Source organism: Syngnathoides biaculeatus, chromosome 16 (genome assembly GCF_019802595.1).
Source record: "Syngnathoides biaculeatus isolate LvHL_M chromosome 16, ASM1980259v1, whole genome shotgun sequence".
NCBI classification, from domain to species: domain Eukaryota; kingdom Metazoa; phylum Chordata; class Actinopteri; order Syngnathiformes; family Syngnathidae; genus Syngnathoides; species Syngnathoides biaculeatus.
This window is the reverse complement of record NC_084655.1, coordinates 6,010,316-6,027,836: the sequence shown is the minus strand read 5'-3', so window position 1 is coordinate 6,027,836 and position 17,521 is coordinate 6,010,316. Positions and strand designations below refer to the sequence as shown.

Genomic DNA, 17,521 nt, shown 5'->3' with positions numbered 1-17,521 from the left:
TACTTCAACCTATTGGGCTGTTGCCATTCACTGAAACCTAGATGTATTTTTAAAAATAGTTCCTTATGTGATTGACTTTCCACCTGGTTGTTTAAGCCCTACATGCACTACTTTGGCCTTTGGGGATGATTGAAACATTTGGTGCAATACTGCAAGTGCATTTAGCAATCCATCCACTCCAATCTCCGTACTCATTTTCCTCACAAAGGTCGCAGGCATTCTGTAGCGTATTCTAGCTGACTTTGGGCAAGAAGCGGACTGCAACCTTAACTGCTCACCACCCGGTCACAGGCCACATACTTATGAACAATTTATCAAGGATGTACTTATAATATGAGACTACCCAGAGAAAACCCACAGAGGCATGAGGAGAACAAGCAAACTCCACACAGCTTGGATTTGAACCAGTCCTCAAAATTGTTTGGCATGGGTCCTTAACTAGTCTGCAATGGTGAAAAGTTACATGAATTTTCATTTTCAAGGTGAATGACTTACACCCTACTTAAAACACGGCACAACGATTAGGTGTTGTTTGATAAACTGAAGTATGTATTACAAACGACTGGCACAAACATTTAACAGTGGCTATACTTGATGAATTTCAAAATGAAATTTCCCAGAAATTGTACTTTCATATGGTAAACGACTTATATGCCACTTGATTCAAAGATTGTACCTGTATGCAAGTTGAAGAGTCGAGACCAAAATACTTACTGGACAGACTATGGTTTGGCAAAAAAAAAAATAGCTAAGCATTTAAAAATCCACTGGAGGTTCACTATCACATTACAAGGTTAAGTTTTGCCACCCGCAGTAATTAGCTATTGACCCAAAAGTGATCATACTTTGTAGAGTGCTTGAAATATTCATCTACAGAGAGTAACATTCATTTCAACTAAGATAGGTAGGACTGAATTGGAAATAATTTTTATCCATATGCGAGGCAGTGAGAGAACTTACCTGTGTCACAATGTCATTCAAAAAGAGTGGGTGTTCTTTGTACGACAGGGTATCTATTTTAAACCACTAATTGTACATACAAACATGTTCAAGTTAGTGTATGACTATAGTTCACTATAGCAAACAGTGCAGTATCTTATGGTGTATTACTGGTTCACAGGAAGGAACAAATGTGCTTGGACTATTCTACATCAATAAAACAAGGACCATATCTTAGCATGTGTCATGAATCTTTATATTTCAGTGGCATGGAGTTCTTGGGCCGATGAAATCCACACATCATTCTCCACTTGATCTCTATGTACAAAATAAACATAACCCTGATTGTCCCAGTACTTCCACTAAAACCACTTAAAAAAAAGACAGAGACAGACCTTGGTCTCGTTTGAAAAAAAAAATAAAAATAAAAAAAATAAAAAACAAAACCGCAGAACTGTATAGCATAACCAATTATATAATGAGACTGGCTCAATTCATAAACATGGTAGGCCTAACCCCAACAAAATCTACTCGCTCCTTCAACACCCCATTATATTCTTGTTTCAGGTGCAAATAACCCTAATTGTAAATATTAATATACAATTAACTTTTGATGCAAAAAAAAATTTAAATAAAAAAAATATGTGGTTAAGTGCTGCTGGAAAATTATGCAGATGGATTTGGCAAAGCGTCAATCGCAGTATTTTTTATTTATTTACTTTTTTAAAATTGGAATATATTTAATAATGTTCAGGTCACAGAGGTCAGTGACTGTCGAGGAGTTGACAGAAGAAATTGGAAGACCATGTCTCGCAATTCCAAATGAAATTGTGGAAACCACTTAGACCATTAGCAAAAGCAGGAAAGTGAAACTAGACTTTTTTTTTTTTTTAAATCTCCTAAATGTTATGTTCCATCCATCCATTTTCCAACGCTTATTCTCACAAGGGTCACGAGAGCACTGGAGCCGATCCCAGCCAAACTCGGGCAAAGTCGAACTACATCCTGACTGGTCAGGTGTCAGCCACAGGGCACATATGGATAGTCACTGTGTGGGAACAGAACCCACGCTGTCCCCACCAGTCAGGCAAGTGTACCGCTATACCATCAATGGCTTCTAAATGTAAAGTTATTTTTTTCAAATTTAACTCTGGTAGCCAAGTCACCCACAGTAAATCAAAAGAAAATAACTGACTAACGGCCAGTCAAAGAGTAAGTGGGATACCACTACATCTGTGTGAAAAAGGAAAACAATGCAGTCTCTCAAAATAAAAAATAAACATGCGTACATGTGACACAATGTTTCTCAGCTTAGAGCATCTGTAGCAAAACTGAGAAGATCCTGCTTAAGCATGTCTATGCAATCAGCCTGCCCTGCGATCTCTCGCAGACCGTCCACGGCCTCGCAGGCTGAGGAGCATGGTCCCTGCCCTGCTTCCCGACACCCCAACAGCAGCGCAAGGCAGGCCCGACGCAGTGTTGGGTAATTGTAATGCTGCGCAAAGCAGTACACCTGTGGCAGAAGAGCAGTCGGGACCCCTCCCATACCTCCCTCTGAGGGTTTGAGGCAGTCTGGAAATGCTGCTTTGAGGAGCTGAGCTGAGCTTTTGAACTCTGACTTCTCCTTTTCAGCACATGGTTTTGAATTTTTAATCCGACAAATTGCGTCAACTTCTCTTCCTGGGATCTTTTTACCATCTTTCTCGTGAATGAAAGTTGTTTTCACACTCTTCTTTAATAGAGTCTCAATTTGCAAATGAACACATGACAAATCCAGCTCTGAGGTCCTGTTGGCCAGGTGTTCCTCTGTGGTGTCCTGGGCTTCTCCTGTAGGGGATGCCGTTGCATGGTCTTCAACAGGAGTTGTCACAGCTGTTTCAGACAGGAGTCGGGCCACGCAGAGCTCCTCCAGCTCTTTCTGAAGCTTTGCGACCAAGAATCTGCACGCTCCCGTCATGGTCTCGCCTAATGGAGAATTCGGGAAGGTTGACTTCTCCAACTTGCAGGAAATTAGCCCATCCAGAACCAATGAGTCCAAAAACTGGCACTCCTCTGCCTGGCTCAACGCTGCTAGTCGACACCCGTGTAGGTAATGCAGTACCGGTGTTAACATGCCTTCAGTCACGTCTTTAATAGAAATGTTTTCTCTGGATTTGGCTTCTCCAAAGCCACCTTTCAGTAGAGCCCTGAAGTACTCTGAACCCGCCCCAGCCACGGCCTCCCTGTTGGCCGGGATCGCCGTCCCGTCATCCAAGAGCAGCAGGAGGTCAAAGTCAGATGTGGCATAGGGGCAGATGTCTGTGTAGCGGGGCTTTTTGGAGGGAGGTGCCGCTATTGAGTCAGTTTGATGAAGTTTAATCTGGCATCTGGTTTCAGGGCACAATTTGATGCTGGACACCAAGGGAGAAAAACAACCAATCAGGATGGAGAAGTAGACTGAATGGAGCATGGCATCAGGCCAGGCGAAAAGCAGATGTCTACAGTCGGTAGTGTGATCGTCTAGGTCGTCGTGGCAACCAAGCGGCTGTAGGGCCAAGAGCAGACCGCCAGAATCCAGGAGTAATTTCCGCAACAGAGGCTTGTTGCTTTCGGAAACAAAGGAAATGAAAATTGTAATTACTTAAGTTCCTTGTATATCAAAAATCAATTTTCCCTATTAAAGTGCCATAAACCTGTTTGCTGTTAAAAAAAAAAAAAAAAAAAAAAAAAAAAAAAACATTTCTGAGCACATTTCTAGGACTAGTCCAAAAAAATTTATCACTCCCTTTATTTAGTTTGGGAAATTCTCTTGACATAAAAAAAAATGTTGCCTTCAAAACCAAACTTTTCAAACCCCACTTTTTGTTTGAATATAACTAATCGTTCAATCCCTAACCGAACAGGGAAACAGTAAGAATATAATATTTATCAGTAGTTTTGTAAAAAGATGGTGATGCAAGACGCCTCTGGCATGAATGCCCCCCCCCACTATAAATAGTGGGTGCCCTTATTTCATGCAGTCACGATTCTGTGCAACTGCCACTTATTTACTGATAACAATTGGCAACATTTTTTCCACAAACACGCAGTGGGGGTATCAACCAATTCCAACAAATTTAACAAATACATCTCTTCTGAAGTGTTGTGTTATTTGGGGTCCAGAGCCTTTGTGGTGTGCAGCCAAGCGTGGCGTTGAGCGAGGCACCAGCCTCCCCAACTCAGCCCGCCAGCTGCTAGTGTCTGTTATGGTCTGGCACACTAGCGTTGGGGTCCATCCAAAACTTGTCACAGCCATGCTCTGGACACCCCCTTAGAACGTAAGCACTTTAGGAAAAAATAACTATTAACGTGTGATAGCTTGCGAGCTAACTGGCCAGTAGAGGTCACCACCACACCTTTTTTTTTTTTTTTGCAACAAAAATCTGTGACACATCTGGGAAAGTTAACTCTTTAACAGCAACAGCAACAGTCAGCTTATGGTTATGTGAGCCACAGCGAGGTACGGAACATGTGCAGCCTAACTCCGTTCACACACCCATGCAGACCTGCAGCTGGCTGGCTCTTTGTTTATGACTTTCGATCCTTATTTTTAAAAACTTGCTGATTTTTTTCTATTGGTTCAAATTTGTCAACAAAAAGTCTCTCTGTAGTGTGTCAAATTAATATTTTTTTCACTTTGCTGAATTGTTTTTTTTTTTTTTTTTTTAAATCACAAATTAAATGTCCTGATCGATGTATTTTCTCCCTCCTTTACCTGTTGGTTGGAGGGGTTTGGGTGTCCCAATGATCCTAGGAGCTAAGTTGTCTCGGGCTCTATGCCCCTGGCAGGGTCACTCATGACAAACCAGTCCAAGGTGAATGATCAGACAAAGTATAGCTCAAAGACGCCTTATGATGACGTCAATAAATGGATCTCGGTTTCCCTCGCCGGGGTTTGGGTCACTGGGGAACATCCTGCAGAGCCAGGCCTGGAGGTGGGGCTCGAAAGCAAGTGCCTGGTGGCTGGGCCTGAATAGCCCGTGAGGGTAACATGGGTCCCCCCTTCCCATGGGCCGTAGGGGTCGGGTGCAATGCAAGGAGGGCGGTGGCTGAAGGAAGGAACCTTGGTGATCCTATCCTCTGCTACAGAAGCTAGCTCTAGAGACATGGAACATCACAACTGTGGAAAGGAAGAAGCCTGAACTGCTGTTTGACGTTGAGAAGCCTCCACACACAGCTTATGCTCTGGTACCACTCCTCCCGAGAGGGGTTTGACTCTCTTCCACTCTGGAGTTACCCACGATACAAGCAGGTATGGGTATACTTATTGCCCCCCCCACCTCAGTGCTTGTACGTACATCGGTGTTCACCCCAGTGGACAAGAGGTTAGGCTCTCATTCATTCATCTATCTATCTATCTATCTATCTATCTATCTATCTATCTATCTATCCATCTATCTATCTATCTTCAGGTGGGGGGAAGCCCCCCCATCCCCGATCAGACCCAGAGTTAGGTGATGTTATTGGATTTCTATGCTCATCACGGATTGTCCATAAACACCATGTTCAGGCATTAGGGTGCCCACACATTCACTTGGTACCAGGACACCCTAAGTCGCGGTCCGATGATCGACTTTGTGGTCCTGTCATTGGACTTGCAACTGCAAGTGTGGGACACTCAGGTGACGAGAAGGGTTGAGTTGTCAACTGATCATCACCTGGTGTAGACTCAAATGATTATCGTATTGTGAGGATCTGCTAGGAACGTCTGGCAGAATTCCCTGTCAGAAGAAGTTATAACTCCCACCTCCAGCAGAACTTCAGTCACATTCCTGGAGATGTGGGGGACAATGAGTCTGAGTGGATCACGTTCCACGCCTCTTTTGTCGAGGTGGCCAACCAGAGCTATGGATATATGGTGGTCGGTGTGGTGGTAACCTACGAACCTGTTGGTGAACACCAAGGGTGAAGGATTACATCAGGCAAAAGAAAGAGTCCTATCGGGCCTTTTTTACCTGTGGGACTCCTTAGCCAGTTAATCGGTACACGCTGGCCAAATGGTATGCAGCTTTGGTGGTTGCTAAGACAAAAATTCAAGCATGGGACAAGTTCAGGGAGGCCATGGACTTCCAGATTTCCTGGTGGCTTCAAGGAAATTCTGGTCTACCATCTTGCGTCCCAGGAGCAGGAAGCAGTCCACAATCAACACTGTGTAGAGTGGGAATGGGGCAGTGCTGACCTCAACTTGAGATGTGAGTAGGTGAAGAGAATACTTTGAAGACATCCTAAATTCCACTGAGATGCCTTCCGACGAAGAACCAGAGTCTGGAGTCTCTGAGGCGGGCTCCCCAATCTCTGGTGCTAAGGTCACCAAGGTGGTTAAACAGCTCCTTGTGGGTAAGGGCCATGGTGTGGATGAGATCCTCCTGGAGTTCCTCTGCAACATTATGTGGACATCAGAGACAGTGCCTCTGCATAGGTAGACTGGGGTGGTGGTCCCCCTTGTTAAGAAGTGGGACTGGAGGGTATGTTCCAACTGCAAGGGGCTCACACCTATCAGCCTCCCTGGTAAGGTCTATTCAGGGGTGCTGGAGAGGTGGGTCCGTCGGGAATTCAAATCTCGGATCAGGAGGAGCAGTGAGGATTTCATCCTGGCCATGAAACACTGGACCAGCCCTCATTCGGGTCCCCGAGGGTGCATTGGAATTCACTCAACCAGTCTACATGTGTATTGTGGACTTCGAGAAGGCGTTCAACTGTGTACCTCAGAAAGTCCTGTGGGGGTGCTTTGGGAGTATGAGGTACTAAACCCACTGATACGGGCTGTTCGGTCCTGTACGACCAGTTTGATGGCTTCAGTATGGAACCTCTGCTTTTTGCAGACGATGTGACTCTGTTGTCTTCATCAAAGCGTGATCTCCAACACTCACTGAAGCAGTTCGCAGCCTAGTCTGAAGTGATTGGGATGAAAATCAGGACCTCCAAATCTGATACTATGGTCCTCAGTCGAAAAAGGGTGGATTGGCCTCTCAAGGTCGAGGAAGAGATCCTGCCCCAAGTGGAGGATTTCAATGATTTTGAGGTCATTTTCACGTGTGGGGTAAGCATCGAATACGATATCAACATGCGGATTGGTGAAGCATCTCCAGTGATGGACCAACAACAGGGGGTTCAGTATCTTGCGCAAGGACCTTTCGTCACAAAGGCCGAGGATCAAACCAACAATCTTTGGGTTGGGAGAGAACCACTCTACCAACCTAGCCATTCCCCATTCTGAATAACATTAGGGTTATTCAGACCCCCAAGATCACCTCCAGATCAAGTTCCTCGATTTTCAAATAAGTAAAATATTTTTTTTAAATGTATGAAACATCAACTTCATTACACATATTTGAAAGTTGACTTCATATTTAGATGCAAACTGTTTATTGGGATTCTTTTTGTTCATTTAACATTCCTCAGACCAAACAGATCTAGGAACAAGTAAACAAGATGTCTAAATGACAGAGTTGTGTTTGTTTACATGGCAAGGCAGCACTGAGAGACACTCCTCTAGGATGCCTGAAATTGACCTCGCAATGTTTGAGAGTTCAAACGAGACTCACCTGCTGATTAAGGGGAGTGACAGCGCACAGTTGACTCGGTCCAACTCTGAGCCAGACAGCATGACATGTGCGAGGACCCCCGCACCAAATGCAGACTCACACTGAACATGCACATTGTTGAGGAGAGTCACACCTGCAAAAAAACAAAACAACAAAAAAAAAAAAAACTGTATCATACCTCAATTACAGTTACACACACACACACACACACACACACACACACCACACACACACACACACACACACACACACACACATATATACAGGGTGTCCCAAAATTTTTTATACACACTTTAAATAATTGTAAACTTATGATAATTTGAATAATTTTAAACGTAAAAATGTACAAATATCATTATTCAAAGTGTGTATACATTTTTGGGACACTAAATAGGGTTATGATTTTAAAAAAATGTAAACACTTTAAATAATATTTGTAAATTCTTTTACATGTTGAAAATTATTCGAATTATAATAAAGTTTACAATTGTTCATGCCCCATATGTTTGCTTGTCTCCCAACAAGCATTTTTTAAATTTTGTAAAGCAAGGTGACAATCAAATCGACATCTTACCAAGCTGCTTAACCTTGGCTCTCACTCGGTCTTTCTGCCGCCCGGCCCCTTCATCTCTCTGGCAGAGATGGTGGTGAATGAGTGCCACGGCTCCGGTGCGGAGGAGTGCCTGGAGGCAGCTGGGGTTGCAGCTGAGGCGGCACAGAAGGCGGAAGCAACGGCTGCTGGGGTCCTGGTGCTGGCTGAGGTAGAGTAGCAGGCCTCGCACGGTGTCCGAGGTGACCAAGGCAGGGCTGGGGTCTGCGGCATAGGAGAAGCGTGAGAGGAGCAGCAGAGCAGGTGATTCGGGCGTCCAGGGTTCGGGGTGGTAAGGGTGGTGGTAAGCAAAGGGCCGCTGTGCAGATGGAGGCGCGTTCATGGGGAGTTTCGCTATGGAAGTGACTACCGAGTCAGCCCGCTGCCGCCTTCTGTGGGGCAACAAGAACTTGGAAGGGGAGGCCGTGTGGGTGGCTTTCGAGGAAGGGGACACGGTAGGGGGGCTGCAGGGTGGCGAATTAACTTCTTTCCATGGCAACGAAGAAGAGTTTGAAGTACACTTCTTTGAGGTATTGGCATTACAAGGAGAACATGTTTTAAGTGGGACGAGGCAGTCAGGGCTTGGGAAGCTTTGCGGGGGTGATGCTGCCCAATCCCCATTGGCACTGCTCGAGGAGTCCAGCAAGTCCTCTTCAGAGGAGATCATACCCTCGGACAGCAGCCAGGACCTGGACCGAACAACACATTTTTAGCAGGTTTTAAAAATGAAAAATGAAATAGGGACAAGAGAAAAACTGTCGTGATGGTGTGGCTGCTGGTCATTAGCCAGGGCTCAGAAGCTGCTTCTCTGCAACCCGTGAGAGCACATGCAGTGCTCTGAGAAAGGACGTGTATTTGATTGACAGCTGAAAGCTCAGGGAAGGCAAGATTTTCAGAGCATTCATTGACATGCCCACATCCTCTAAAAGCTGAAATAATATCTCAGTTCTTGACTAGCTGCAATTTCACATACTTTGCAGTTTCTTAATTCATTCTAGTACAAGAGTTCATTTTAATAATCATGAAATAAGTTATTTTAATAAGAGTATAGAAAGTCTTTTAATGGCCAATAAATAGCCAATCATTAGAATATCTATTTTTTGTATTATTCAATGAATTGAATAATTAATTAAATTGAAAAAAAAGTTTTATAACTGTGAAGCATTTTATATCATTAATTTTCATTTTTTATTTTTAAATAGATGTTGATAGTCATTTTTGAACAAACATTTTGAAGTTGTTTAATTTGATAAAATCATTCTTTAAATTTGTAATTATATTTAGGCAGCACAGTGGCACAACTGTGAAGAGTATTGGCCTCAGAGTTCTGAGGACAGGATCTTGCTCCCGGGCCACGAGTTTGACACCTGTGGGTTTGAGAATCTACCTAACAGTTCTCAGGACAGGGATTCAAATCCAAGTGTGTTTCCTAAATTCCAGTGTCATTTAGTTATACTTTAAACAACAGTGATTTTTTTTGGTGTAGAGAAAAGCCCAGAGACTTACTTATTACTATTTTACTCTTTACAATCATGTATAATTAAATGTCTTAAATAATATAAATAACCCAGAATTTTATATCATAATCCCTTTTTTTTTTTTTTTTTTTTAAATCATCCCTCTAAAAAAAAAATCCAATTGTCTATCGAACAATGGGTCAGAAATCATGATATACTGCACGTACTGTAATCTATCGCTTTGGTTCATTGTTACAGCCCTATCAATTTATCAATTATAAAATGACCAACTACAAAAAAATATGAAAATCAAGATTCATTTCAAGTAGCTAATTTTAGTACAAAACAAAAACAACAACAAAAAACAATATACTGTATCACAAAAATACATTTCAGGACTTGACAGCTTAATTAAAGACTGATGAGATGAATTTGTCCTACCTGAGACTTAAAAAGCTTGATGAGCCCTGTTCCCTGCTGCCCTCCTCCTTCTTGCCGGCCTCAAAAGGCGCAAAGTCGAAGGAGTCGAAGCACGACGGCGACATGGGCTCGCCGTGAGAAGATCCCAAGAAGCCTATCCCGCCCCCAGGCGTCTCAGTTTTCTCTCCGACGGTGAGCGCCACCAGCCGAGCAACCAGCAGACGTACCAGCCCCAACTCCTGCAGCTGCTCCATGGCCGATTCATCAAAGACAAAGTCGACGCAGGCCAAGATAGCAAGCCGAGCCAGGGGGTGACTCGGGTGCGCCGCCAAAAAGCCAACAACTGCCTCCAGCCCTCCGCTCTCCTTCACCTTGGCACGGTTGACCGCCTCCTTGCAGCAGAGGCACAACGCCTTAAGAAAAACCCCTGACTTGAGAGCATCCTTTTTCACCTCCGCCGTGAACCTCGGGATGACACCAAGGGAGCCCACTAAGGGACGCAAGCATCCTTGGGAGCACAAGTTGGCCAAAGTCTTCAGTGCCAGCTCCTCAAAGGGCTTCCCGGCCTCTCCAGATGCCATAACACCGAGCTGCGCCAGGACCCCCGAGCGGGACACCTCCCTGGCGCATTCAGGGCCGCAGCCCCGGGTTAGCTCATGGATGGTCCTGAGGGCTGCCCGCCGCAAACCTTGGGGGTAGTCCGGAGCAATGAGAGGGGCGAGGGCCGACAGGGTGCACTGGGTGAGCAGAGACAGGCGGTTGGCGGGCGTGTCTGAGAGATACAGGAGGGCCCGTATGGCGGACTGGGCGCACTCCAGCTTAGGGGAGGAGTCTTTGGGCTGCGCGGCGGTGGGCGTGGACAGGGCCGATGACAGAGACATGCATAGGAGGAGGAGAGGAACCCCACCTGAACAAGAAAAAGGAGCAAATGCGATGAATAAATCAATCATTACTCGTGAAGTGGTGGCTGCTCCTAAAAGCTAGTAATTTTTCCCCATTCATTTTGAGTTTTTAAAAAATATTTGTAAAATTATTATTCATGTTATTTTTATCATTTATTTATTTTTTTAAATTTTCTTTTCATTACTTGGGTTTTCTCTGGGCACTTTAGTTTCCTCCTACATCCCAAAAACAAGCGTTACATGAAGACTCAAAATTGCCCCTCAGGGTGAATATGAGTCTTAATGGTTGTTTATATGTGCCCTGCGACTGGCAGGCAACCAGTTCTGGGTCTACCCTGGCTCCTGACCAAAGATTTCTGAGATAGGCTGCAGCACGCCTAGGACCTTTGTCAGGATAAGCGATACAGAAAAGGAATGGATGGATTAGAATCAAATGTCAGTGAAATAGTTTTAAAACAAGCGAAATAATGGACACAAATATATGCACTCTAAACGCTTATTTTGTTAGTCATTCTTTTGTTTTATTATTTACTAGTCATGCTATTCTGTTTGCTATGGTGTGATAATTTTAGTTTCGATGTGACACTGCGTGTACAACGGCGTTAGTAATGACCTGCCTACATTGGCAGTGGGTGGGGCAATGTAAGCTTCTTCTGCTCGTGAGCACCATCATACGGTAGCTTACACACGCGCTAAAACGTGCTGGCATGCATGTTAGTAGTATAACCAGTGACTTTAGGTGTACTTTGCTGGACAATCTACGATTGTGAAAATACAGCACATTGAAAAAAAAAACAAACAAAAAAAACTTGGGAACAAAATGAATATGCAGGGGTGCCAACGGGGAACTGCGAATAGGCAAGGGCATACTGTAAAAAACTGTCTGATTGATTGTTTAAAGAATATACATTTACAGTAAAAAGTCTTTGCCTATCTAGTGTATTTTCCAGATGACAAGCCACTACTTTTTCTGGTAATGTGAACACTTAGGTGTATTCAAAAGTGCGGTTGGAATATTCATGTTTGTTTTTTTTGTCACTGGTGGCTATCACTTTGAATGCACAACAAAAACTTGTTTGAACCCAATGAATGGTTAAAATATGGCCGTTCCCTGCAATGCACTTGGGCTTGGGCATGCACGGATCCCCAGACTTTACCTTTAGGATAAGTCGAAGAAGAATCTACCTCAAGCGTGCGTAGAGGAATAATTTTTCCTCAAGCTTACTTAAAAGGAAGAATCTACCTTAATTGTGCAAAACACAGCATGACACGCACTAATGCAAAATAATTTTTTTCAATTGAATACAACTCGAGATTAACATGATGTTGTGAGCAACTGAGAGGCTGAAATGATGTGGGACGGAGACTGTCTCAGGCTCTTCAACGCCGGTGTGACGGTCTGAGCACCCCTCCGTGCTGAAAAGTCTCCTTGTGATTAATGCGTCACTAACAGGGGGAACTCTGGGCACATGGCAAACGCTTACTGGGAAATCCCCCAGTCTCATAGTTCCCCTTCTTCTACATAGAGGGAGCTAACATACGTTATAACCTAACCCTAACATTAAAACAAAAGTTGATAAAAAGATAAACAGCTATATGTACGTTCACTGTGTTCGTCTTTCTGAGACGCCCATAACGAACATCAATACTCGGCGACAAGTTGTTGAATGGTACATGTTGAAGCATGGATGGGGATCTTTCAGACTGGCTGGAAGTTTATAAAATATACGCGCATTCGCATTAATCACAAGAAGACTTTTCAGCACCGGGAGCGCTCAGACTGTCACACCGGTACTGAAGACGACAACTTTAGTGGTCTGAGTTAACAGGAGGGAGGTTGGGACCAATAACGTTTCTGTTATATTTGAGCCATTGACCTGCCATTTTGCTTCAGAAACAGCATTTTTCATTTCTCACAAGTTCACGATTGTATTAAGGTCTGGGGATTGGGCTAGCCACTCTATGACATAGACTTCGTTGGTTTGGAACCAAGACTTTGCATGTTTGTCAGTCTGTTTGGGGTCATTGTCTGGGTGAAACACCCATTTTAAGGGTGTGTCCTCTTCAGCATAAGGCAACATGATATCTTCAAGTATTTTGACATATGAAAACAGTTCCATGATCCATCGTATGTAATAAATGAGCCCAACATCATAGTCGGAGAAACATGCTTGCACCACGGTGCTTCACTGTCATTACTTTGTACTGTGGCTTGAATTCAGAGCTTGGGGGTCATCTCACAAACTGTTTATGGCCCCTAGATCCAAAAAGAACAATTTGATTCTTATTAGTCCACCAAATGTTCCTCCATTTCTTTTTAGGACAATTGATTTGTTCTTTGGCAAATTGTACCCTCTTCTCCACTTTTTTTTTTTTTCTCAAACAGAGGGACCTTGCCGTGGATTCTTGTAAATGGACTAGGTTCACACAGACAACTTCTCACTGTCACAGTACTTACACGTAACTCCAGACTGTCTCTGAACATCCTGGAGCTGATCATTGGCTGAGGCTTTGCCATTCTCACAGTTGTCTTCAATTTTCTGCTACGCATCTCTGGTTTTGCTCTCCATTTTAAGGTGTTAGAGCTCATTTTAGCTGAACAGCCTATAATTTTTGTACCTCTTCATAAGGTTTCCAATATCCAATCAAACTTTTAATCAAAGTACGCTGTTCCTCTGAACAATGTGTTGAGGGATCCATTTTCAAAGAAAAATGCATTTTCAACAGCTGGTGGCTTCATCCTTAAATGGGGGCCACCTAAATCACACCTGTTTTTCACAAAACTGATGACCTCACTGACTGTCACACTGCTATTTTTTAACACACCCCTTTCAACAAATTGCCAAATGCACAGCCTTAAGTGTGAAAATCATGAATCCTGGGTCTTATGGGTTTTCTGAGAATCTACTGCACCCCAGATAAGTTCTTTGACATGTAGCAATAAAAAAATATACTGAAAACATAGATTAATCAATGTCAAACAAATCAACTTCCCTGTCCTGAGCAATGGTGGCCACCTTTACATGCACTGTATAGCAGAGATGTCCAACTCATTGTTTGCCGTGGGATTTTAACCACTATTCTGTTTGGTGTCCTTTGTTTTGTTTTTGTTTTTTTCAAGGTGCTTGAAGTAAAAGGCATACCTATCATGATCATTATTATCACTGTTATTATAAGCCATTCTGTCACTCCACGTTAAAGAGTAATCTTTAGCAGCACAGCTTTACATTGCAGATTTTTTACATGTTAATAAATCCATAAATTTAATGTCAGCTGTAACCTTTTTATACAATCATTTGTATTTGTTTTTTTGTAGATTCCCTACTGTGATAACCTAATTGCTTGATGCCTAACTGATTAAATAACCTGCCTGCAGGCCAGACCTTTCTCCTATTGAAAACATGGTGCGCATTATGAAGTGTAAAATATGGCAATGGTGACCCCGGACTGTTGAACAGCTGAAGCTGTGAATCAAGCAAGAATGGGAAAGGATTCCACCAGCAAAGCGTCAATTATTAGCGTCCTCAGTTCCCAATCGTTTTTGAATGTTGTCAAAAGAAAATGTGAAGAGGTGACCATGTCACAGCTTTTTGGAAACATGTTGCAGCCATAAAATTACAAGTTAATAATTATTTGCTAAAAACAAGTTCATTAGTTTGAAGATTAAATAGCTCGTCTTTGGAGTGCATTCAATTCAAGGGTAGCTTGTCCATGATTTGCAAATCATTTTATTCGGTTTTGGTTAGCATAGTAGAAGATTGGTTAGAGAATCTACATCACAGTACTGAGGACAGGTGTTCAAATCCCAGCCCCCACCTGTGTGGCAGTTTGCATAATATTCCCCCCATGCCTGTGTGGGCTTCCTCCCACATGCATTATTTGAAAACTCTAAATTGCCCTTAGGTGTGATTGCGAGTGCAAATGCTTGTTTGTTTCTATGTGCCTTCCGATTGGCTGGCAAACATGAAGTTCAGGGTGTACGCCGCCTCCTGCATGAAGACAGCTGGGATAGGCTCCATCACTCCTGCAACCCTTGTGAGGATAAGTAGCTCACAAAATAAATCTACCATAAGAATTGGGTTTGTACAAGTCATAGCTCTGTGAAGTTTCCTTTATCTTGAGTTGTGGACAAAAATTTTAGTTATGAGTGCTAAATGGTGGCACAATGCTACATGCAGCAGCAAGTCCATAATTCTTTTAAAGAGAAACAAATGCTTGCTTTGCAGTTTAAACATAAAATAGAGATTTACACCTTGTGTCTTTAACTTCCGAAGGTCAGCTAGCTTGACGTTACCAGAGGATGCAAAAGAAACAGAGACAATATGGAGGGGAAATGTGGACTCACCGGCCGAGTGGATGAGCGCTGAGTTCTCGGAGTCCATGGCCAAATTCCCCAAAGCCCGCGCAGCTCGGTTCTGGATGGTCTCCTGGGCCACATTCCTCTTCATCACGTCCACTGAAACAACAAGGACAATTGTCAAGATGTGAACAGTACACACGTCAGTGCAGAGTTACACCACAGATACATTTTCAAAATATCTAAAAAGACTCACCGACAATATTTATTCCGTCAAGCTTGCGGACCTATATTTGAAAAAAATTGACATAGATGGAATGATTGAATAAAAGACAAAGTTGCAGGAGAAAGTACACTTACACCAATCCTAAAAGAATGCAAACTAATAAAACGAACTCCTACACATTCCCTCTTTATAAAATGAAAAACTGAGAGAGCAGTTAATTTACTATATATTTCACATTTGCGCACTATCTAACAAAAATAAAATGATTCACTTGCCACCACTGAAATGGGAAAACTTGCTTAAAAACTGCTTCAACTTTTTATTGTGGTGGCGTTTCCTTTGGCTCACCTCGATGCGTGTCTCCAGTTCCGTACAGCAGTTGGCCAGGATGCTGAGGGTCAGATCTAGAGTCTTCTTGGAGCACTCTGGTTGGCCAAGCAGGTCCAGCAAGGGCCGCAGACCCCCCTGTTTCCGGAACCGGGTGATGCCGGCCTTGTCGCCTTTGATGTGCTGCGTTCGGATTGCGACCAACGCCCGCCACTGGGAGAATCGGGACCTCTTGAGCGGTTCTCCTCCCGAGTCAGGTGGTGGTTTGCGCAGGTGGGCCAGGCACCAGGTCAAGGAGGACTCTGGCGCAGATGGCGATCCTTCCCTGCTGGAAGGGGCTCGAGTTGGCTTCCGGACACTTTGCAAGGGTAAAGCTGTCATGGTTCCTTTAACTTTTGTCTGATGTTTAACACATCAGCACATTATTCCAGATGCTTGAATGCTTATAACAGCACTTCCATTTACTTTTGAGCATCATCGGTGTACTCATTGAGTTCATTCATAGAGTATATAAAGAAAACAATAACAACACCCTCACATGGTCCCAAAACGGCACGTTCCAGGATGGAAAAGGCTTGTACCACCTGATGCCGCGGTTGCTCATGGGAAATTGAGTTTCCGTCGCTTCCCCTCGACTCCCAGCAAAACAGGCCTACGTCGTGTCGAAGGCCAGCCAATCGTTTTTCCGGCTCCCTGACGAGTGTTAGCCAAATGTAACATATTTTTACACACTGAGTGACGAGGCAAAGCTATGATTACTCGCGGCCTTGCCGCATCCGTCCAAATAGTTTGTGTGACACAAAAAGCAATCGCCTGTGTTAGCCGCTAACGCCATCTTTAGCCAAACAAGAAAACGGGGTCGCTCGGGGAAGGAAGCAGGGAGGGCAGAGGCGGGCTCACTTTTATATACGTTGGGAGTTGTAGTCAATATTTTCATCTGACCCGCTTTCTATTGCGCGTTTCCAGTTGGAGACCACAATATTCACAGTGTCAGTGCTAGGACAACATGACCCGCAGCTTCTCGGGATCCTAGGTTTTTTGTTTTTGTTTTTGTTAAATTAACTTATACAATTACAAGCCATTGCATGGAGGATAAAATAGACTACGTTTCCCAAAGCTGCCGAGTTCTCCGTGCAGGCATCGATGAAGAGGTGGAGTCTCAATAATGAGAGAATGAGTGGGGAGGCAAGAAGAAAACATTGGATACCGGTCCGCTGGTGTCCAATTTATTGTCATTAATTCTTATACAATTACCCACAATGTTTTACTCATTTTATTTGATATTGGCTTTTTTAAAAATGAGATTGTATTTTTCCCCCTTTGCTTGGAGAAAAAAAGAAAAAAAATCAACCAAATTTTGCGGATTTGTTGTATTTCTCCTGATTCCAAACAAGCTTTTAAATATATTCCCAAAAGTTAAATAGGCAGTTTGCAATTAAAAAAAAATCAATCACTTTTTGTCGTACTTGTCAAAACTGTCAGTGTAACCTGACAAAAGTTAATGAGTTAAAGAGCTGTTAAAATCTGTGGTCTCTGGCCCTTCTTGTGCCTAATTTGAAAGAAATCACCGTGCCTGATGAACAACAACCAATCCGACAGAAGGCATGACTTATATCCATATCAATCATTTGTTTGGGTATCGAGCACAATGACAGAGTTTTGTTTGCATTTCTAGCCATAAGTCATATTTGTTGCCAATGAAATCTGATTTTGCCAAGGTTCCTCTTTGTCACTGATCCCATGTTGATCCCCTGGAAGAGCTCAACGAAGTGGCTCAGGAGAGAGAACTCAAACAAACCCA

The 17,521-nt window shown here is 43.4% G+C and overlaps 1 protein-coding gene across 1 annotated transcript; it reads right to left on the bottom strand.

The window, feature by feature from the left end:
* Positions 1-34: 34 nt before the first annotated feature.
* armc5 (armadillo repeat containing 5) lies at positions 35-17,083 on the bottom strand. The gene is made up of 7 exons (XM_061846201.1): positions 15,742-17,083; positions 15,424-15,454; positions 15,216-15,326; positions 9,990-10,875; positions 8,077-8,780; positions 7,503-7,635; positions 35-3,524 (listed from the first exon to the last, which is right to left on the bottom strand). Exons 1-7 carry the CDS (start codon positions 16,099-16,101, stop codon positions 2,246-2,248), a joined length of 3,504 nt encoding a protein of 1,167 aa, XP_061702185.1. The 5' UTR covers positions 16,102-17,083; the 3' UTR covers positions 35-2,245.
* Between the last annotated feature and the right edge of the window lie 438 nt (positions 17,084-17,521).